The following is a 22835-nucleotide window of genomic DNA, read 5'->3' on the forward strand; positions in this document are numbered from 1 at the left end:
TCAACACCAAACACACATGTGTATTCATGATTTCCATGCACATATGTCTGTTTGTCTGTCTGTATATCACATGCATGCCTGTGTCCATGGAGGTCAGAAGAGGGTGTTGGGTCCCCAGGACTGAAGAGAGAGAGTTGTGAGCTGCCATGTGGGTACTGAGAACTGAGCTCAGCTCCTCAGAAGAGCAGCCAGTGTTAGCCTGAGCACTGCAGCAGCTAAGTTACAAAGGCAACCATAGGCTCACATATTTGGATGCTTGGCACCAAGGAGCGGCCCTATTTGAGAAGGATTAAGGGATACTTGTGGGAGTAGGTGTGGCCTTGTTGTCGGTCTTGTGTCACCCATGAGGTGGGAGGGGGATGGGCATTGTTTTAAATGCACAGTGTGTCTGTCTGTCTCTGTTTCTCTCTGCTTTCAGATCAGGATGTAGCTCTCAGCTACTTCTCCAGCATCATGCCAGCCATGCTCCCCACTGCTGCTGATAATGGAATATGCCTCTGAAACCATAAGCAAGGCTCCAATTAAATGCTTTCTATGCTAAGAATTGCCCTGGTCTAGTGTCTCTTCATAGCAGAAGAACAGTAACAAGTTGGTACCAGAAGTGGGGTACTGCTGAGAGGCCCAACCAGGCTGCTTGCTGGCACAATGTCAACTTTGGACTAGGATAGCAGTTGATGCTCTAAGTAGGGCTTAGTGGGCCACCCTAGCAGGGGTATGGAGGGCAGTAGTGAGGGCGAGGTGAGCTGTGGGCCCAGCTCAGGAGGTGTCAGAGGGGAAGAATAGTGCTGTGGCTTAGAGGGCCTTCTGGGAATATTTGGGCAAAGAATGTGGTTGATTTTTGCCCTTGTCTGAAAAAAATCTGTCTGAGCTTAAGTCCTGGATGAATGGCACAACAGAGGAGATTTCCAGTCATCGGAGCCCTGGCTGTGCACCTGGTGACTGGCAATCCCTCTATGCCTACCCATAATGGAAAGGAGCAAGCCACACAAAGAGACAAAGTGCACAGTTTGGGGAGAAAAGGTCACCAGGAAACGTAACGAAGCTAAGTTCAGAGCTCACTGAGATAAAAAATTAACGCTAGGTGGAAAAAAGGAGCGGTGGTCTCAGGGCAAGACACTCCCACCCCTCCAAGCTTCCTAATGTGAAAAGGAATTGAAGAAGAACTCGGCAGCTGAAGCCACATGGTTCTTGATTTAGAGTCAGGATACAAGAAGGGGTTTTGGAATTTCCCTCCAAGTCCGCTGTGTGTCAGGACTTGCATGGAGCCCCAGAGGGGAAGCCTAGATTGCTCTGGAGATGCCAGTGTGGAGGGGATGCCCGCAGACAAAGCTGCAGGCCAGTGTGGAACCAGCCCGAGAGAGAGAAGTGCACTGCAGTCGATAAGGCAGGAAGGAGTTAAGAGATGTGAAGAGTGCTCTGACAGCAGACATGGCGATGCGGGGTGCGGGCCTTGCTCTTGTATGCCCTCATCTTCGCCCTCCCCCTTGCAGAATGGTGATGTACATCCTGTGAGGCTGTGAGGTGTTGGGAGTGTATGATCTGTCGTGTGATTCGACAGGGGTTGCCATGAGTCTCAGAAGATACTCTCTACTTTGGAATTTTAAACAGCGCTGAGACGGGTGCAGACTACGGGGACTCTTGAAGTTGGGCTAATTACATTATGCATTTATACTACAGCTAACAGCCCACGGGGCCAGGGAGTGGAACGTGGTGGTGTGAGTAATGAGCTCGTATATTACTACAAGGATTCAGTGAGTGAATGAGCGTGGATTGACACATAGAGGGAATGCTTAGTCACCAAAGGAGTGACCTTGTTGGTACACAGAGGTGGGCACTGGGGTTTTAAAAGCCCACATTGGGCCCCATTGCTTGTGGATCAGATATGTCTCCGGCGCCATGCCTGCTACCATGCTCCCAGCTTTCGTGATAATGACTAAACAGCTGAAACTGTAAGCAAGATCCCAGCTAAATGCTTTCTCTTACAACAGTTGCCTTTGTCGTGGTGTTCCTTCCCCAGGATAAAACAGTAATAACTAAGACGGTTAGCCCTCCAGCTCCCATAACAGCTTTTAAAATAGCAAATCAACACCAGACCAAACCCTTCCGCCACCGAATCTGCAGCAAAGGAAATAACTGGGGAACCCAGCAGACAGCCTGGGCTTTGGCCGGAGGAGGTTCAGTGGTACTGTGACTGCCTAGAATTCACCAGTGAGGAGCTGGGCACAGTGCAGTCAGAGAAGCCCTGCCTAGAATCCATCAGGGAGGAGCTGGAACCTCAGCAGCCGAGCAGATGCCCAGCCTGTGTGTGGCCCTGAGTTTAATGTCCAGCTCAGCAAAGCTCAGTGGTTTGAACCTGCACTGTGACAGAATCCCACAGGATGGAAGTCACTACTCTTTCCGACTCAGGAAGTCAGGCCCAGGATGAGGGACTCACAGAGCCACTGGCTTAGCTGGGACCATGGCAAATGGCTGTGGGGACAAAGATAACTTACTTTTTAACAACAAACTTGATCTTATTGCTGCCACGGACAATCCTCTCGAGGCGTGGAATCCCAAACCAGGTAGGGCTTCGGAAGGGAATCCCTTCGGGGAGCCCTTCCACATACAGAAACTCCGGGTTGGATTCGAACACAGGATACGGCACCTTCACAGCCTCTGTGAGGCCCAGAGCCTGAGCTGAAAGACAAAGAGAAGCTAGCTTGTGGGCGCAGACTTACACGGGAACACTTCAGTTTGTATCTGTAATCAAATAGATCAAGCTAGCTTCCTTACAATCCAACCACACAGCCACTCACTATTAAGACCTAGCTTAGTCTGAAGCGAGTGGAAGTAAACAATAAAAAATGCTGGCCCTGGAGAGACAGCCAGGAAATTAAGAGCACTTGCTGTTTTTGTAGAGGACCTGGGATTCCGTTCCCAGCACCCATAACTCCAGTTCCAGGCACCTGATGCCCTTTTCAGACCTCCACAGACAGTAGACACAAGTGGTGCACATGCATACGTGTAGGCGAAATACCCATACACATGAATAAAGTTAAAAATAAAAAACTAGAATCTTAAAAAAGGAATTAAAAAAATTAAAAATTAAAAAAAAAAAAGTCTGTCCCCGCTTGGCGGGGTCCCTGCGTCGTCCCCGTGTCTCCCCACACTAGCATTGGGACTGGGGTCCGGTGCGGAGAGCCGTTCGTCTCGGGAAACGGGATGCAGCCGAAAAGGGGGCCGCCCTCTCGCCCGTCACGCTGAACGCAGGTTTGTGTGGAACCTGATGCTAAACCATTCGTAGACGACCTGCTTCTGGGTCAGGGTTTCGCATGTAGCAGAGCAGCTCCCTCGCTGCGATCTATTGAAAGTCAGCCCTTGACACAAGGGTTTGAAAAAAGAGAAAAAAGAAAAAAAGAAAAAGCCGGGCAGTGGTGGCACACACCTTTAATCCCAGCACTTGGGAGGCAGAGGCAGGCAGATTTCTGAGTTCAAGGGCAGCCTGGTCTACAGAGTGAGTTCCAGGACAGCTAGGGCTACACAGAGAAACCCTGTCTAGAAAAAAACCAAAACCAAGCAAACAAACAAACAAACAAGAAAGAGAGCAGTGTGGAGAGAGAAAAAGGAGGCAGTTTTTCCAGGAGAGTTTCACAGAGACAGGTGGCAGAGAGAACAAGCCAGAGAATGAGAGGGAGCCAGAAGATTACAACAGACTGCCAGAGTTAGTTTGAGGCCAAGCACAATAATTCTGGCAAAACTGAGAGATGCCAGATTACATCAATCAACTTGGAGGGGAGTTTGAGCCAGAAGAGAGGAGTTGAATCAGCCACTCAGAGCTCAGAAAGAGCGAGAAAGGGTGAGCTTTATTCACCAGTAAGTCTCAGAGGATGAGACTAGATTAGACTATACGCAGGCTAGAAGCTTTCAGGTCTGGGCCTAAATTAGCAGACAGAGGCAGTAAGTTTCAGAGGCAACAGTTCCATCAGGAGAGTAAAAAAGATCATTTTACACCTCAGTATCGCAAGAGCTAGGACTAGAGGCATGAGCCACCAAACCCAGAAAACAGACAGTACTTTAAAAAGAACCTTTTTCACACAGAAGTGGATGCTCACAGTCAGCTATTGGATGGATCACAGGGCCCCCAAGGGAGGAGCTAGATAAAGTACCCAAGGAGCTAAAGGGATCTGCAATCCTATAGGTGGAACAACAATATGAACTAACCAGTACACCCCTGGAGCTCGTGTCTCTAGCTGCATATGAATCAGAAGATGGCCTAGTTGGCCATCAGTGGAAAGAGAGGCCCATTGGACTTGCAAACTTTATATGCCTCAGTACAGGGGAACGCCAGGGCCAAGAAGTGGGAGTGGGTGGGTAGGGGAGCGGGTGGGGGAGTATGTGGGGGACTTTTGGGATAGCATTGGAAATGTAATTGAAATAAATACCCAATTAAAAAAATATGGAAAAAAAAAGAAAAAAAATAACCTTTTTCTTAAAACAAATAAATAAATATTACTTTATGGATGCCTGGCCCCCAAAGAGGCCAGACAGAGTCAGTTCCCCTTGACCTGGAGCTGTCCTGTGGGGGTGCTCAGAACCTAAAGCCGACACTCGGCAAGAGCAGCCAGTGCGCTCAGCCACCCAGTCATCTCTCCAGCTCAAACAGTACTTTTAAGAACACTTAAACATTTTCAGAGCAGTCAACAGCCAGGTTATGAGTCAAAATGTGTTCGTGGCAGAAGTGAGGCGCTAAACACAACATGGGGCTGACAGTTTAGCTATCCTGCTGCCCGCAGGCCTAAGTCTTCCTGGTGAGCCCGTGGCTGCCCGAGCTGAGAGCCTCCAAAAGCAATGCTGGCCCTTCCCGCCATCTTTCCTTCTCCACGAGCTCCTATGGCAGCAATGAAACCTTCACTGAGCCTGAGAAACCCCAAGTTACCCTGGAAGCAGAAGCAGGTGAAGAGGCCCCCATGCCACACAGGTGAGACGCACAGTGACTCTCAGGGTCCCCCCAACTCCTCCCTGTCACCCGCACTGGGACACTAGCGAACACAGGAGCTTGGTTTAAGGAGTGAGCTGACTAGCAGAAGAAAATTCAGGCTTGTTCTCTGGTGCCTTCCTTCACTAGGCTCTGAACTTCTAATTTATTCAGAACATGGCCAAACTGAGACAGAACCACTATAGCTCACTTACCAAACTTCAAATTAAAGATCTCTTCCACTTGCTTTCGGAGCTTGGTGATTCTGACATTCCAATCTTCTTTCACTGGAAAGAAGCAAAACCAAATGTAACCAATCCTGTTATTTACAGGCCTGACACACAAACCCCCAACTCAGAAGAGACGCTTGCCTGTGACTGACACCATGAACTCATCCATGGTGGACATGACTGTTGCCACCTGAAACCACAGCAGCTGTCACCCCGGCTCCAGGCATGTTTCTACCGTGTTGGCCACAGGAACCTGTAAGTGAGGCCCACAGAGGGAGCCAGGAGGTCCCACATTGAACTGTGGCTAACAGCTAGGTGTGGCTAATGGGGGTTTCCATTATGTGAAGTAACATCTGAGGGTTTTACAAATTTAGAACAGCATGTGCGCACTCAGGAGGAGGATTACAGCCAGTATAGGCTAGAGTTCCTGTCCTAAGCAAAAATCAAAGCGCCCGAGTATGCGTGAGCACATCTAGTCTGATACGCAGGGGACAGGCACAGCTGTGAAACTCCTGTGATTTTAATGGTTGCCTGAGAAAGTCCTTCAACAGCCTATAAACACAAAACAGCAGATACGGATTTTGCTTGTTTTGTTTTATGAGACAAGTGTTTCTCTTTGTAACCCTGTCCTGGAACTCAGTATGTAGACCATAGTCTCAAATACAGAGATCCACCTGCCTCTGCCTCCCAAGTATTGGAACAAAAGAGGTCACCACTCCTGGCATAAGAAACCTCTTATGAAGTGGTTATGGTGAGACTGGTGGACAGTTCCACTGCCAGGGTGCAGTGCTGCTATGATACAAAGGCCCCATGCTCAGAAGATAAGCAGATACCTGTGCCATTCCCTCCAAGGTCCAGGGAGCATCAGAAAATTGGGGGTGGGAGTGGGGCACGGGACTGTTACAGAGCTAGCTCCCCAAGACAGTGTGGCTTTTGCCATCGCAAACCCAGACCAGCTGTGACTGGCTATATGCGTCACTAACAAGATGGCCTAGGACCACCAGGCAGGGAGGGGAAAGGAGCAGCCTCACCTAAGATCCCACCACTCGCTCAGCCCCTAGTGCTTGCCTGCACATGGCCTGCCAAGCACTGTAGTGAGGGTGCTATAAGGCTGGCTGCAGATGGGGCCTGAATGATGGGGCTCCCCGAGTCACCCCTACTTACTAGCAGCCCCTCCCTGGTGATCCCATACAACAGAATAAACTTGCTGACCGCCAGCCTGGGCTGGATTCTGTGCTCTGCTGTCCCCCCACTCCAGTATCTGGGGTGAACAGTAAACAGGCTCCCCAGGGAAGGTCACATAATACTCTTAATTTAATTTAACTGTTTAACTTTGTTTAAAAATTCTGGGGACTTTTCTGAGCTTCTCAAGTATCAGAAAAACTTAAGGGAGAGAGAATTTACACTTAGATTCGTTTCTCAGGTAAAGAGAACCAGTGCCCTCCTTGAAGGTCACGAGAGCCTGCTGTGACCTCATGGGCTCCCCCAGCAGGCTCCCCTTCTTCACAGAGCAGGCAGCGCTTCTCTGAGCTGCTCAGTGGCTGCCCGATCACCACATGTTCCTAGAAACACACACAAACCAAAACCTCACCAACAAACCATCTTTCCAATCAGAAATAAGCACGGTCAGGCTGGCATAGCTCGGCAGAGAGAGGTTGTCTACCATGTATCAGTAACACAAAAACAAAACAAGGACACAAAATATGTCACTTCTCAATTTCTTGTATCCTGACACACTGGCACACCTTCGCCATCGCCCGAGGAACTCTGAGATGGAGAGGACTCAGGTCACACCGTGACATTAGCTCTCATGTTGTACCCCAAGTTAGAGCAGAATGATTAACCACTATCAAAGCACAGCTGGGATTCATGCTCTCTTGCTTTAAGGGGCAGACAGTTTATAACCCAGGCTGCCCAGCTCCCTGTGTACTAGGGTTACTATGTAGGCACATGCGCATGACTAGCTGTTTATAAAGACTTGTTTCCGGGCTGGTGAGATGGCTCAGCAGGTAAGAGCACTGACTGCTCTTCTGAAGGTCCTGAGTTCAAACCAGCAACCACACGGTGGCTCACAACCATCTGCAATGAGATGCAACGCCCCCTTCTGGCACATCTGAAGACAGCTACAATGTGCTTAGGTATAATCCTAACTAAATCTTTGGGCTGGAGCGAGCAGAGGTTCTAAACACTCAATTCCCAACAACCACATGAAGTCTCACAACCATCTGTTCAGCTACAGTGTACTCATATACATAAAATAAATAAATTTAAAAAAAAAACAAAAACTTGTTTTCTTACATCAAATCATCAAATTCCACCACGGACATTTCTCTCTCTCCATATAATTCTATTTGATACATGTCTGTGTGCCTGAATGTGTGTGTGTATGTGTGTGTGTGTGTTGTGTGTGTGAACACATGAGTATAGAAGTCCACAGAGGTCAGAGAGGGCGTCAGGTTCCCTGGAACTAGAGTCACAGACAGCTGTGAACTGTGTGGCACAGAGACAGGATATCAGTTTCCGGAAGAGCAGCACATGAGCTTATCACTGAACTCTGTCTCCACAGCTTGAAGGGCTTTCCATCAGTCTGCAAGCTTAGTTAGGGGTTTCGCCACTGCGAGAACAAGCCCCACAAAACAAAGATTAAAGCCTGACTGTTTGGCCTGACACAGAATGCACTGGGGGCACCTGGGCAGGTAAAATGGGATGAGCTAGGATCAAAAGTCCCTTGGCAGCACAAGCCTTTGATCCCAGCACTCGATAGACAGAGGTAGGAGGGGATGTCTGAGTTTGAGGCCAGCCTGGTCTACAGACCTCAGCTATTTCAGAGGCCAAAGCAGGAGAATCACAGGTCCAAGGCCAGCCTCTGCTACAAAGTGAACGCTAGGTTTGTCTGAGCGACAGGGCAAGGCTATCTCAAAGTAACAAGGAAAAAAACATCAGCGACATCTCTCAGCGGTAGAGTTCTTGCCAAATGTGAGGCACTACGCTCAGTTCCCACCAGTATGGAAAGATTTTTTTTAAAGATATTTAATTATTTAAGTCAAGGAAAAGAAGGGAGGAGGGAGGAAGGGACTGCACGCATCCATACCTGGTGTGTTTGTCCGTGGCTGAGTCACTTCAGTTGTGCTGTGAGTGAGCAGCTCTGGTCTGTGGAAGGATAAGCAACATTATTGGTCAGAGCTCTCAGGAGCAGTGTCGGGGCCTCCCACAGAGCTATACACAGTCACTATGTTTTTAGTGTGGCCCATTCTGTCTTCTTGTGCAAGGACATGAACCATTTTGGTGGCTGTCCTGGAAACAGCAAGCTACAAACGTTCAGGCGGATTATGGGGTCTCTGTAGAAATAAATGTATACCAGTCACGCCTGCCACCTCCTGCCCTGTAGGAATTGGACATCTGAGACACCTCAATCCTGACAGATACCCCCAAACACTGCCCCAAATAACAAGGCAGAAGGAAACCCTGGAAACTCCTTTGGGAGCAAGTGACGTCAGTCTTCTGTGTCCGCTCCGCGCACACACCACCCACGTCCTTCAGGAGGCAGCCAGCGCAAGCACGGCCCACCACACACTCTTGTGTGTCACCTTCCTCCACCTGCCGCCTGTGCCAGCGACTCCCTTCCTCCTCAACTGCTGTCCCCAGATGGAAAGTCCTGTTTCAGACCACACACACTTGCGACCAGCCTTGGAGCATCCGCCCACCCTGCATCCTAATGCTCTCGTCTCACTGCCCTGAGACAAGTGTTAGGCTCACAAGACAGAGCTGTTCTTGAGCCCCACTCTATAAATCTTGGTACTATCCCAGAGAAACCCTTGCTCAATTAGTTCATGTGAATTAAACACTGCATTTACCGTATAGACGGAGGGACACTAAGGAGAGAAAGATCCATCTTCATCAAATGGGTCTTTTATCAGGGGAAAAAAAAACCCTTTTTAAATCTATTTCACAGATCTTACCTCTTGATAACAAATTTAATTCGATTGCCCACTTGGATGATTTTTTCCAGTCTTGGGATTCCATACCACGAGGGGCTTCGGAAAGGAATGTTTTCTGGAAGTCCTTCCACATAGAGATCATTGGGATGGGCCTCAAATTTTTGGTACGGTACAGCCTTGGCTTCCGTGCTTCCCAAGGCCTCGGCTGTGGAAATGAGCACAAGTCAGCAGATGCAGGCAGGGGTCACGTAGGAGGAACACCCCCCAAGTGCAAAGCTTCAAACACTGCAAAGCAGCCAGCAGTGTGCACAAGCCTACAACCCCAGCACTCAGGAGGCTGAGGTAGGGGACACAGAGTTCCATGCTAGCCTGGCCAAAGGGACTTGGGGGGGGGGGGGATAAGTAGGGGAGAAAGAGAGAGTGTGGGACCAATTAACCGTGTGTGTGTGTGTGTGTGTGTGTGTGTGTGTGTGTGTGAGTGAAGGGGGAGCATTAAATGCATTTATTGATTTCTGGTCTAAAACTTCAGCCAATCAAGGGGGAAGGGGGGAAGGGGTGAATGGAGAAAGGGAAGAAGGGAGGAAGGGGGGGAGGGGGTAAAGAGGGAAAGGGGAAAGGGAAGATTGAAATGACTGACAGCAGGCCAGCCAGTCAGCCCCTGGATCCTGTATTTGACCTCTGCAGATTCTGCAGCCTGGTAGCCTGGCAAGACAGGATTTACAAGCAGCCCGAGCTGCTTCGTTACTGACGGACTGTTCCTTTTATACTTTAGGTCTCTTGTCCTAATTTCTCTGTCCATCTGTGCACATGTGCATATATGTTACAAACGAAGGTCAGTATAGAGTGTAGGTCCTTGGAAGCTGTCAGCTGTCTTTGAGACAGGTTCTCTCACTGACGAACCTGGTCCTTTCCACATAGGTTAGACTGGCTGGCCAGCGAGCTCTGGGGACCCTCTGGTCTACACTCCCCACTGCTGACGCTACAAGGGCAATACCATGTCCACTTCTCATCACCGTGGGTTCTGGAGATTAAATGCAGGGCCTCATGCCTTTGAGGCAAGCACTTTAACAAGGGAGCCATCATCCTGACCCATTCTGTCTTAACTCCTTCCTTCATATCGGCAACACCAAATCTGAAGGGCTCGACTGTGTTTGGAAATCCACATACAAAGTCTATCCCCACCACAGCAGTAAAAGCAGTCGAGAGGACTAGCAGACGGCCACAGCTCAGATCCACACCTGTCTTAGCTGTTAAATAAGATAGGATCTAAACCTGATTTTAACATGCTTCCTATAAGAGAACATTTGAGTTGACAGCAGTAAAGAGCTGAAGGCTGGGTACAGAGGCACAGGAAGGCCTTCAATATCAACACAGAGGCAGAGGTAGAGGCAGGGAGACTGCTCTGAGTCTGAGGGCAGCCTGGGTTACAAATGCAATGAGACCCTGTCTTAACAGGGACAAAAAGGAAAGAAAACTTCAAGGACACTGCCTCCTAGCCAGTGAGCTCTGGTTGTCCTGTCTCAGCCCTCCAGTGCCCACTCACACAGTAGGCCACCTTCTCTATGCCATGCTCACAGACCAGAAGTCCTGCCCTTTTCCTACCAAAACCAATGCTCCTAAGCCAGGGCTGGGCAGGCCACCTCCACTTCTGAGCTGTCCCTACTGTACACAGGAGTGTGCAGGGCTGCACAGCTGCCAGTTACAGGCAGTGGATGCTGGTGAATGTGGAGCAAGCTCCTGGAGGATTTCAGCAAGATCTTGTTCCCTCCTGCCTTAGAAACCTAACAAAGGGGACCGATACCTCTGAGTTCTCACCAGTTCACAAACAGCCATGTTTCTAGAGCTACCAAAAATGCTAGCCGCTGGGCCCAGTAAAGTTTTTTTTTTTCTTTTGGATGGTGGCCGCTGGGTGTGGAAAAATCCGGGTATGTATGTTAAGCAAGCACTCTAACTGCAGTCTCAAACCTCTTAATCTATTTTCTCCTTAAAGGATATCTAAAATTAAGCTGGGCAATGGTAGCTCAAGTTTTTGATCCCAACACTGAGGAAGCAGAGGCAGGTGGATCCCTGTGAGTTTAAGGCCAGCCTGCTCTACAGGAAGAGTTCCATAATAGCCAGGGCTACACAGAAAAACCCTGTCTTGAAAAAAAATTATTTTATAGTATTGGGGACCAAATACCTGACAGACTCAGATTCCAGCCCAAGTTTGCTACCTCAGCTATACCTGAAAGGCTGACCTCTGCTCTCCTGGCCTAGGCTCCCCCAGCTGACCTAGGCTCTCCTGGCCTCCGCTCTCCTGGCCTCCTCTCTCCCAACCACTTCTCCTTTTCCTCCCCCTTCCTTTCTTCCTTTTGCCACTTCCTGGACAAAGCCAACAACAGCCAATGGCAGTGACATTCTCGGGAGCCAAGACACTCAAAAACCACATGTCACACCTACACAGGAAATGCAAGGACATAATGGGGATGTCCCCCAAAATGAACACACACCATCACTTGATCTAGGCTGCCAAGTGTCCAGGGGAAGCACTGACTGGACACCAGGAGAGGAGTCTTTACTGCTTCCTAGTTGGTTTATACCCAACGACTGGAAGGAAGGTTACTGCTAGGAATGCTGACAAGGGTGAGGAGGATGGGCCGCCTCAACTAGGAATTGCTGGGAGATGGTGTTTGCCTCCTGCCACTATCTGGGGAGTGGAAAAATAAAATTTCCCTTTCTAAAAAAACCTTGAAAGCTAAATAAATACTAAAACCCAAGATAACCTAAAACATGGTGACTATAGGAAAACAGTGGGCAGGCAGATGGCCTGGCCCTGATGTCCTTCTCGCTGGACCCAAAGAGAAAGGAATCCAAATGGTCAAATACCTACACTGAATAATGAAACTTCAGGAAGCAGCTATTCAGGGCTGGGGTGTGGCTCACAGGAGAGACTTGCCTAACATTTGCTGGTATGAAGTAGAGCATTTGTCTAGGGAGCTTGAGGCCCAATCCATCCCAGCGCAAAAAGAAAAATGAAAGAAAAAATACTCAAGTGTTTTTAAAAAACTTCTTAAAATTAGTTTTTACTAAAAGCAAGGAAACATTGGGTTAAGTTGAATCATCTTATTGCATTCCTAAAACAAAACAACTCTTAACAACAAAACAAAACAAAGAGATACAAGACCATCTGGGGCTGGAAAGATGGCTCAGTAATTCAGAGTACTCGCTGCTCTTCCAGAGGACAGAGGTTCAGGCTAGGTGGCTCACGGCTGCCTGTAAGTCTACTTCTAGGAGACTTACACCCTCTTCTGGCTTCCCTGGACATCTGCACACAAGTGACAACCCCCCCCCCCCCCAACACACAAACTCACATATATAGCTGTTGATTCTCAAAGCCACCTTCCCCCACACCGGGAGACCAGAGTTTGAGCATGATCGTTGCTAATCTGCAAATGAATAAAGTACCTGGACTTCCCCAAAGAAGCCTTTATCCTGTTGCTTTGTATTTCAAGCAGGTCAGTCATCGCCCTACTGCCTGTCTTCAGCACACGCAGGTGGCAGAAATTCATCGATATGAAGAAATGTATTGAGTATATATTGTGGCTTTGGTCTGATTGGATATAAGGTGTACTATGAGGGCCAGTTAGCCAACGACGGGCCACTGAGATTTCAGAACTCTATCGATCTAAGATAGAGGTGTGTGCCAAGAAGCCGTGGTTTATTAATAATACACCACTGAGCCATGTTTGTGCAAAATAAACACAAGCAAGCTGCACAAACTTCCTTGACGTATAAGAATAGTTCATAGAAAATCTAAGTCCCAAGCCAGGCACGGCCGCCAGCCACCATAATTCCTAGGCAGGACCATGGAGCATAAATAAATTTTATGCCCCAGTCCAGCTAATTTTTATTATATACTCAGGGAGAAATTGTAGCCTCCCCCAGCCTTGAGCAGGCTGATTCAGACCTTGCTGCCACTGTGAATGAGACCATCTGGGGTGGAGCCTTCTGACCTTGATGGTTCTATTGTTCTGTCATCTGCTGCTGCTCTACTCCAAGATGCTGCTACCTGCTGAGAGGCTGAACCTGCCTTCCTGAGAAATTCCCAAGATAGCCAGAAACTGGCGACTTACTGCCAAACTAGTGCTGTCAGCCTAATTGCTTACAGGCTGGCTACAGGCATCAAGAGTAGATCAGTGGGAGATGGGCTTTCCCCCTTTGTAAGCACAGACTGCTAGTAAACATTGGGCCTTGATCAGCACTTTGGTTTCTTCTCTCTCGGCCATTCCCTCTCTTACAGCTCCGGCCTCCCACTCAGGAACCCAGTTCATGTGGCCACAGGAAGCTACATACAGCGTCTTTTAAAAGTACTCTGAAATGTTTACTTTGGGGGAGGAGCCTCCTTACCAAATTTCTTGCAGAAGAGCTGGTCCACCATCTTCCTCAGTTTGGTGATCCGAGCGTACCACTCTTCCTTCACTGTAGGGAACAGGCACACAGTCGCTGGGTTAGCAGCTTTTCCTCGGGTTGTGAGATGCTACGGCAATACCCTAAGTTAAGTTTTCTCCCTTTGTTTGACAGAAGTTACCTTAAAACTTCAGGAGAGACTGACTAGTCTACATGGGGCACCTCCTACTCCACCCGAGGAATACAAAACAAACTATAATTTCTTTTTTATGTCCTGAACTAGATAGAATTGATGAGTCTTTAGCCAATTAACAAATGCAGACTTTACACTACCCTTTTTAGTTAATTTACTTCTGAGACAGTATGTCATGAGCCCTGGCTGGCCGGAACTCACCAAGTAGACCATGTACCCCAGTGCATGGATTACAGGCACAGCCAAGAATACCATGTACAATGTATGTGTGTGCAGGTCTGCCCAGAAACACACTGTTGCTCTGCCTATCTCTGTGTCGCAGCTTCTGTAGACAGGACACAAAACGAGACATGCCCAGCAAGAGGGAATCTTAATGGAGGATCGTTCACATCGTACTGGATGGCTGGGCTATGTGGGCCGTTCTCTTGACTGCCGATTGATGTGGGAGCCCACTGTGGATGGTGCCATCCCTAGACAAGTGGGTCTAGACAGTGTGAGTGGTAGCTGAGCAAACCAAGAGGAAGCATTGCTTCCTAGAGTCTGCTTCAGTTTCCTCTTGCAGCTTCCCGCCTTGGCTTCCCCCGTAATGGACTGTGTAAGTCAGGTAAAGCCTCTCCTCCCCACGTCCTTTCGGTCAGTGTTTATCACAGAGAAAAGTTTTATAGCGCTAGCTTTAGAGCACAACCTACCCATCTATCCATGGCTATTACAGAATTCTGATACTCTTCTACGGAGTACTATAACTACGGAGTGTTTGTTCTGTAACAACTAGCAGCTGCTAGTCAAAGGTCTACTCCTTATTTTCTTCAAAGATTATTTTTGAATTTATTTTATGTATGTGAATGCTGTTTCCATGCACACCATGGAGTCAGATCCCATACAGATGGTCGTGAGCCACCATGTGGTTGTTGGGAATTGAACTTTGGAAGAGCAGCGAGTGCTCTTAACCGCTGAGCCACCTCTCCAGCCCCAAAGGTTTCTTTCTTTATGAGGAAAATAAACTAAAGAGGCAGCGGCTGCACCGAGTGGTCACAATTCCCATGCACACAGACATGGGCTAATTGGAGGCGAGAAACCCACCTCCCGAGGCTGGTTTATCAAGCTGTAAATCTTCTCGTGTTGAGTTCAGAAGCTCATGTCTGAAAGGAGAGAATTAAACAGTGAGTACCTGCCAGAAGTCTCTAACTAGGATACTATCTAGCAAACACATCACACATACACCACCCCTCCGACAACCGCACTGGCTTAGGGAAGAGCGAAGGACACCATCCTTGCTTCAGCGTGGAGGGTGGGTACCACTGGCCTCACTCTCCTGTTCATTCTTCCCTCCAAGCTTAGCTTATTTTAACTTTCCAATCTTTTTTTTTTTTTAAAGATTTATTTATTTATTATATGTATTATAAGTACACTGTAGCTGTCTTCAGACACTCCAGAAGAGGGCGCCAGATCTTGTTACGGATGGTTGTGAGCCACCATGTGGTTGCTGGGATTAGAACTCTGGACCTTCGGAAGAGCAGTCGGGTGCTCTTACCCACTAAGCCATCTCACCAGCCCCTAACTTTCCAATCTTATGTTCACGTGCTTTCAATTTTCCAGATTTAGAGCAGTGGTTCTCAACCTTCCTAATGCTACAACCCTTTAATACAGTTCCTCATGTTGGGGTGACTCCCAACCTTAACATTATTATTGCTGTTACTTCATAACTGTAAATTTGCTACTGTTATGATCTGAGATGTGAATAGTTTAGAAATAGAGGTTTGCCAAAAGGGTGGAGACCCGAGCAGCACACAGATACTGTGGCTATCTTTCTTGGTGTGACATCAGGTGGGCAGGAGCTCAGCCCTGGTCTGACACACATTCATGCACACACTCTAAGGTAGAAGAATGGCTGTCGAAGGAATGGCTCAGCAGAGCGTTCTCTCTGTAAGCAGGAGGACCAGGGCTCAGATCCTCTGCCGTCAACCACCATCAGGTACGCAGTAGCCCACCTGTAAGTCAAGTCTCAGACGGCAGAGACACCTGCTGTAGTGATACAGGCTAGACAAACTGGCTCAATCAGGAACTCTGAGAGACCCATCTCTAAAGAGTGCAATGGAAGAGTGATATTAACCTTGAAGCCTACAAACATACCAGCACACACACATGTATCTATGTGTCACAAATGCACACATACAAACACAGGGAAGTTTGAAGATAAAGAGATATGCAATCTCTCACGCTTTTACATAGTCTGTGATTAGTACTTGACAGCGTTAATAAACAAAACAAACAAAAAAACCGTACCAACCCAAACAGCCAAGAGCCCCATGCAAGTGCCTGGCTTACTTCTTAATCACGAAACGGATCCTTTCCTTGGCCAGCAATATCCTCTCCAGGCGAGGAATGCCGTACGTCGAAGGCCTTCTAAAAGGAATCCCTTCAGGAAGCCCTTCTACATAAAGATCTTCAACATGGGACTGGAAAAGAGGGTATGGGATCGTCACCGGACCTTTGGCTTTGATAGCTTGAGCTTTAGGATGAAAAGAGAAAAGGACAGTCGTTACAAGACAAGGCTCTGTGGAACTCCACAACAGAATGACAGGCGATACGCAACGCTGCTTTGTCTACAGAAGTTAACCACAGTGGGCAGTATGTGTACTACAAACTCAGAACCACCGAGGTTTTACAGCATAAGCATTTGTTATCTACGAACTCCTAAAAGGATTTCTTTCATATAATGAGATGGAAAACATTCTTCATCTGTACCATTCATGATAACAGCCAATTCTTTACCCAAGGGTAAAATAATGCAGGAGTCGTAGACCATGTCCTCAGGGCTGTGTGCAGGGTCACCAAATACAGCATGTCCCCGTCCCACCAGCACCACTGTCGGCTGGTGTTCTGCATCAGTGCTTCTCACGCCGTACATGTTAGCAGTGGACAGGGACAGAGCAGAAACTTTGCTGACCCCCTAACACAAATACCAAGTCTACGTAACAGTTAGAATTCCTCCTGTGAGCCAATTACCACTGAGGTTGCTTTCAGTGTATAAAATAGGATTGTTATGACAATTTCACAGCAGTTGACTCACAATTACTTCCTTATATACAAAAGATTCTTGGTTGGTGGCTATGGTGGTGATTCCATCACTCAGGAGGCAGAGACAGGAGGAGCTCTGGGAGTTCCCTGGTCTCTATGGTGAGACTGCCTCAAGCAAACCAAACAATCCAATAAATGTCAGTCTCTGGAACCTTTCATCTTACACTGCTGTGGAGCACAGATCGAGAGAACTCCTGTCACACTAGACATCTCTAGCTCAGAACCCGGCTAATTACAACATGAAAAAACAAAGAACAAGCACGGCCACTGCACCAGGTGGAATCTGCAGGGACTGCTCTCTTAGCAGATCCTCAGGACAGGCTCTAACCTCCTGCCCACTCAGAGCAGGAGGCGGGGAGCACAAAGACAGACATGGAACCCTGGCCTAGCTATGACCTGCCTGCTGTACCTCGCTATTTCTACATGAACCACCTGCTTTCCCTGCTTTGAAATGAGTGAATTAAAAGCATAAGCTATATTAGCCCAAAACTTAGGATACCCAAGATATAAGATACAATTTGCTAAACGCATGAAACTCAAGAAGAATGAAGACCAAAGTGTGGACACTATGCCCCTTCTTAGAATTGGGAACAAAACACCCATGAAAGGAGTTACAGAGACAAAGTTTGGAGCTGTGATGAAAGGATGGACCATCAAGAGACTGCAATATCCAGGGATCCATCCCATAATCAGCTTCCAAACGCTGACACCATTACATACACTAGCAAGATTTTGCTGAAAGGACCCAGATATAGCTGTCTCTTGTGAGACTATGCTGGGGCCTAGCAAACACAGAAGAGGATGCACACAGTAATCTATAGGATGGAACACAGGGCCCCCAATGGAGAAGCTAGAGAAAGTACCCAAGGAGCTAAAGGGATCTGCAACCCTATAAGGGGAACAACATGATGAACTAACCAGTACCCCGGAGCTCTTGTCTCTAGCTGCATATGTATCGAAAGATGGCCTAGTCGGCCATCACTGGAAAGAGAGGCCCAATGGACTTTCAAACTTTATATGCCCCAGTACAGGGGAATGCCAGGGCCAAAAGAATGGGAATGGGTGGGTAGGGAAGTGGGGGGTGGGGGAGTATGGGGGACTTTTGGGATAGCATTGGAAATGTAATTGAGGAAAATACGTAATAAAAAAATATTAAAAATTAAAAAAAAAAAAAGCATAAGCTAGGGCTGGAGAGATGGCTCAGCAGTTAAGATAACTGACTGCTCTTCCAGAGGTCCTGAGTTCAAATCCCAAGCAACTACATAGTGGTTCACAACCGATGCCTTCTTCTGGTGTGTCTGAAGTCAGTTACAGTGTACTCACATATAATAAATACATCTTAAAAGAAAAGAGAAAAAAAAAAAAAAAAGCACAAGCTAATGCCTGAACACAAGGTGGGAGGAAAATATGAAACATTTAACAAGTTTATTACATTTTAACTCTAGACTTTCACTGAAGAGTTCAGCCACAGTTAAGGGACCATGGGGGCTGAAGGCATGACACAATGGTCAAACACTGTTGCTTCTGCAGAGCTTCAGTCCCAGGAGGCACTGCAGTTTACAGCCACCTCTGCACAAGGCGCACAGAACCTACGTGGATGCACCCTGAACACTCATACATCTAATATGAAAATAAATGTTTTTTAGAAGTTCCAAGAGCCAAGATCAATAGAGTGTAGATCTGTGAGTATGCATCCGAGCTAGCCATGATGGCACACGCCTTAAGCCACACCCTCTGGAGGCAGCGGAAGTGCATCTCTGTGAGCTGCTGGACGCCAGGCTGGTACTCACAGCAAGTTCTGGCAATCAAAACTATACAGTGAGACTCTGCCTCAAAAGCACGAAGTGACGAAGTGGTGTGTGTTTGTGTGTGTGTGTGTGTGTGTGTGTGCGCGCGTGCGCACGCTGCTTCCACTTACTGATAATCCGGAAACTGTTTCTAAGACGGCCTACATGTATAGGGGACAGATGTGAGGAAGGCCTAGCTCCCTGGCAGGCCGGCCAGCCCACTCTGAGCAGTGACCTGACTGGGTGGCTGCTGCAGACATACCATATTTTCTTTCGAACAACTCTTCAACTTGTTTCCGTAGGTCAGTGATGCGCGCGTTCCATTTCTCTGAAAATGAGAGGGAACCATTTTCAGTAAACAGGGCAGCTTGGCACTCTGTGCTCTCTAGAGCAGACAACCTATCTATCAGCCCACCTCAGTCGGGGGTTTTTTCCTGCCTCCCCAAGGGTCTTTCCTTTTTCTGTGTTTCTTGGGAACAACTGGAGACTGAAGGATATTTGAAACTTGTTTTTAGAACAGTACCCAGCCCGCCTCTTTGGAGCTTTTAAACTTGTGAAGATAGGCAATCAGAAAAAACTGGTCCAATTAGGTACTACAAAACAGCAGGAAAAAAAAAAAAAAAAGAAGAGGCCTACACAGGCCCTCTGGGACACCCCCTGAAGCCTGTTAGCTGTGGAAAGGCAAGGCTTTATTGGGAGGTGGCTGCAACTTCCACAGAATGCTAAAAAAATTAAACTCACATACACACAAACTCCAACTAGCAGAGCACTGGCCTACATCTCTCTCAACTGGAACAAAACAAAGACAATTTCAAACTATGGATAGAAATCTAACACCCCTGTATTTACTCAGTCCCTTAGAATACATGGGCAACAGAGTTAATACTGAAAACCAAGGCACTTCCTTGTAAAATGAAGGTTTTACTGCTTTGAAGGATAACCAGAGGGGGGGGGGCACCAAATGCAGTCTCCCCCCCATGGCTACAGACCCACCCACCAGCCTCTGATGTCACTGTCTCTGATGTCACTGCCCTCCCTGCTGCAGACACTTACCAAAGTTGAACTCCCTCACTTTGCGCTTGCCAGCGTTGGCGGGCTCCTGGACGACGGGCGGGGGCGGGGGCGGCTCGCTGCTCTTTAGCCTCTTGGTGGGTGGAGAATAGTCATCATCTTGAGAAAGAAAACCTTCGTTACTGGGGGAACCAGCTGCTGGGTGTCAGCGCAGGTTTGAGGGCAGCTCTGGCCACTCACGAGGACTTCCTATGCTCCCTCGCTGCAGCTGCAGCTCCACGCTGCACCACTGCCCGCTGCACTGGCCAGGGCAGCTGCTCATCCCCTCTGACCAGTTTCTCCCCTAAGAATTTTCATGGCTAGAGTTATGCTGGGCTTCAAGGGTTTGGAGGAAAAAGGTTTTAATGGAGGCAACTACTTCACTATAACAGTGCAAGCGTGTTATAGAAAAAGAATGAAGGCCTAATCAAAGAATAAACTCACAAACCACTCCATGGCCGCAAACAAGGGCGTTGGGGAGGGGCAGGGGCGGCCTAAGCCAAACCTGCACTTTTTTTCTGTTAGTTTAGGATTTTTTTTCTTTTAGTTTACTATTTGTTTCTTTTGGGGCCTGACTCCGTGGCCTTGTGCTCTCCCACTAAAGCACCAGCCTTTTGTTGTTGCTGTGACTTGAGATAAGGCGGCTTTGGACTTAGGATCCTCCTGCCTCAGTTTCCTAAGTGCCAGGACTGCCGAATGCACCACCAAGCTGGCTCTGTAAATCTTTTCAATAGCACAACGTTTCCACAAAGAAGGAAACAGAGATGTTGACTCCCTCAACATAGGACCGTGTACAAATACCTTTCAGGATTCAAGCCCAGGTACACACAGGGCAGTATGTGTGAAGTTCATGTTCACTCTCTCAATGCACCCCCACACTGAAGCAGGGGATTCCTGGCCCATGGAACCACAGCCGCCGGCAAAGCGAGGTCACGACCCACCCCTAAGCTGTCAGCTCTAACATCTGCAAATGGAGCTCACAGAATCTTTAAAGACAGAGTGTAAGTTGTCAGGTGTGGTGGTGTACCTTAATCCTAGCACTTGGAAGGCAGAGACAGGTCAGTTCTAGGCCAGTCAGGCCTATACAATGAGACTTTGTCTTAGAAAGGAAAAAGAAAAAAGGTGTAAGCAGGAAGATGGAAAACTCAAGGTCTTCCTCAGCTGCACACCAAGTTCAAAGCCATCTTGGGCCTTGTGACCCAATATAAGAAAAATCAATAGTACAGAATAGAAATTACTAGTTAGGGACAATGGCTATCAGAAATGACCATTCAAATACAACAAAATATTAAGCGAATTATTTGAAGGTGTAATTGTTACTCTCAAACCAACTTTTTTTAAAAAGTCAAACAAACTGAAGCCAGGTGTGGTGGCCAAAGCTGGTAATCCCAGCCAGCATCTGAGAGAAAGATGTCACGTTTGAGGCCAGTCTGGGATTCCACAGAGAGGAAAACTAGGTGTCGGGGCACACACCTGTGATCCCAGCACAAAGACAGATGCAAAGTTCAAGGCCAACCTGGGCCACATTAGACACTGTCTCATTTTTTGAAAAAGAAAAAGGAAACAGAGAGAGGCCAGGCAGTGGCTCTGACTCCAGTTGACTCTGGGTTAACTCTTTCTCCTACGCCCCTCAAAAGATGGTCTGCAAAAAAAAAAAAAAAAAAAAAGCCAGGCGTGGTGGTTCACACCTTTAATCCCAGCACTTGGAAGGCAGAGGCAGGTGGATTTCTGAGTTCGAGGCCAGCCTGGTCTACAAAGTGAGTTCCAGGACAGCCAGGGCTATACAGAGAACCCCTGCCTCGAAAAACAAAAACAAAACAAACAAACAAAAAGATGGTCTGTTCAAACCCAGGCTGAGGGAAAACAGGCAGGTAGATTTTCTTCTGTGTCAAGGCGTCACTTCTTAGGCTGGGTATAGTAGCTCACACCTTTAATCCCAGCCCTTGGGAGGCAGAGACAGAAGATCTATGAGTTCAAAGCCAGCCTAGTCAACAAAATGAGTTCTAGGACAGCCAAAATTATGTAGAGAGAAGAGAGAGACCCTGACTTAACGAACAAAACATAAAAAACAAAAGCCCACCTCAGTTGAAATCCATTTAAGCATACAAGACAGATGGGTGGGGGTGGTGCATGTCTTTAATCTCAGCCCTTGGGAGGCAGAGGCAGGAGGATCTCTGTGAGTTTCAGGGCAGCCAAAGCTACAGAGAAACCCTGATGGGGGGTTGGGTAGGGTACGGGCACAAAATATGCTGATAGTTTATGAAGATAATCAATCAGACATGAACATTAAAAAGTCTAAGAGTATTTAATACAATTAACGCTAACAAAAACTGCAAAATGATTTAAAACATAGTCTGGGTGCACTCTCCTGTGAGACATGAAGGTACAGCAACAAATACAACATGGGGCTGGAGGCGTGGCTCAGCGGTAAGGCAACTGTTCACAAAGTCCCTGTCAGGCTGCTGGGCGGTGTCGCATCCCTGTCCCTTCCCTTTAGAGCCTATCCCGTAACCTGTCACTTTGCACTGGGTCCTGTCTGGCTATGCATGAGCTGTTTAAAGCACTACAAATGCTGACCAGTCAAGTACCAACAAACTCAACAGCTACCTCAATGGCTTCCACCCTCCCTGCCCAAGGCTGGGCCTCCTTCCTGCACCACCTGCTCTCCAGTCTGCTTCACAGTGGCCCTGTAGGGTCAAGGTAATGGGTATGAGCTGTTGCTGCTCCAGGCAAAGTAATCTAGCGGGCAGGAGCCTCACCAGGTGCACGTAAGGCTCCTATGTTAGCGGGAGTGCTGCAGGCTTCCGTCATCTGAAGCAGCCAATACCCTCAGCATTAATTTCAAAAAAAAGAAAAAAGAAAAAAAAGCCATCCCTGGACCATGACTCCCTCCCGACTGTCAACCCTAAGCTTCCTAATGACACCACAGAGCTGAAGAATGCTGTGTAACTCATCCAGCTCTCACCTGTATGTAACCAAGTGGTTGTTTAGCAGGGCTAATAGTAAGGACTAACCTGACCCCATTCCAGTGGGTGGCACACACAGTTCTGCAGTAACGTGTGTCGGTGCGCAGTGAACAAGAGACCAGATGGACCACAAGCATGCAGAAAAATTTGTGTGGCTTTAAAGAAAAAAAATAACAGAAAAAAATTCCAAGGGAGTTCATCCATGGAAACACAACATGAATTGGAAAACAAATTCACTCGAAAGCAACTTCAA

General features: G+C 47.8%; 1 protein-coding gene across 10 annotated transcripts in view; it reads right to left on the bottom strand.

Moving 5' to 3' along the window:
- Gtf2i (general transcription factor IIi) overlaps positions 1 to 22835 on the bottom strand; it is a 77928-nt gene that overhangs the window by 9861 nt on the left and 45232 nt on the right. For all 10 annotated transcript variants that reach the window (XM_029477118.2, XM_021164000.3, XM_021164001.3 and 7 more), the window contains 9 exons: positions 19620 to 19736; positions 18829 to 18894; positions 16027 to 16210; positions 14782 to 14840; positions 13509 to 13580; positions 9144 to 9327; positions 8276 to 8334; positions 5170 to 5241; positions 2493 to 2676 (listed from right to left, as the gene is read on the bottom strand). In XM_029477118.2, coding sequence (XP_029332978.1) covers positions 2493 to 2676; positions 5170 to 5241; positions 8276 to 8334; positions 9144 to 9327; positions 13509 to 13580; positions 14782 to 14840; positions 16027 to 16210; positions 18829 to 18894; positions 19620 to 19736 — 997 coding nt within the window. The remainder of the gene's footprint in view (positions 1 to 2492; positions 2677 to 5169; positions 5242 to 8275; positions 8335 to 9143; positions 9328 to 13508; positions 13581 to 14781; positions 14841 to 16026; positions 16211 to 18828; positions 18895 to 19619; positions 19737 to 22835) is intronic.

This window comes from Mus caroli, unplaced genomic scaffold, assembly GCF_978045245.1.
Source record: "Mus caroli unplaced genomic scaffold, Mus_caroli_1 scaffold_4, whole genome shotgun sequence".
Classification (NCBI taxonomy): Eukaryota; Metazoa; Chordata; class Mammalia; order Rodentia; family Muridae; genus Mus; species Mus caroli.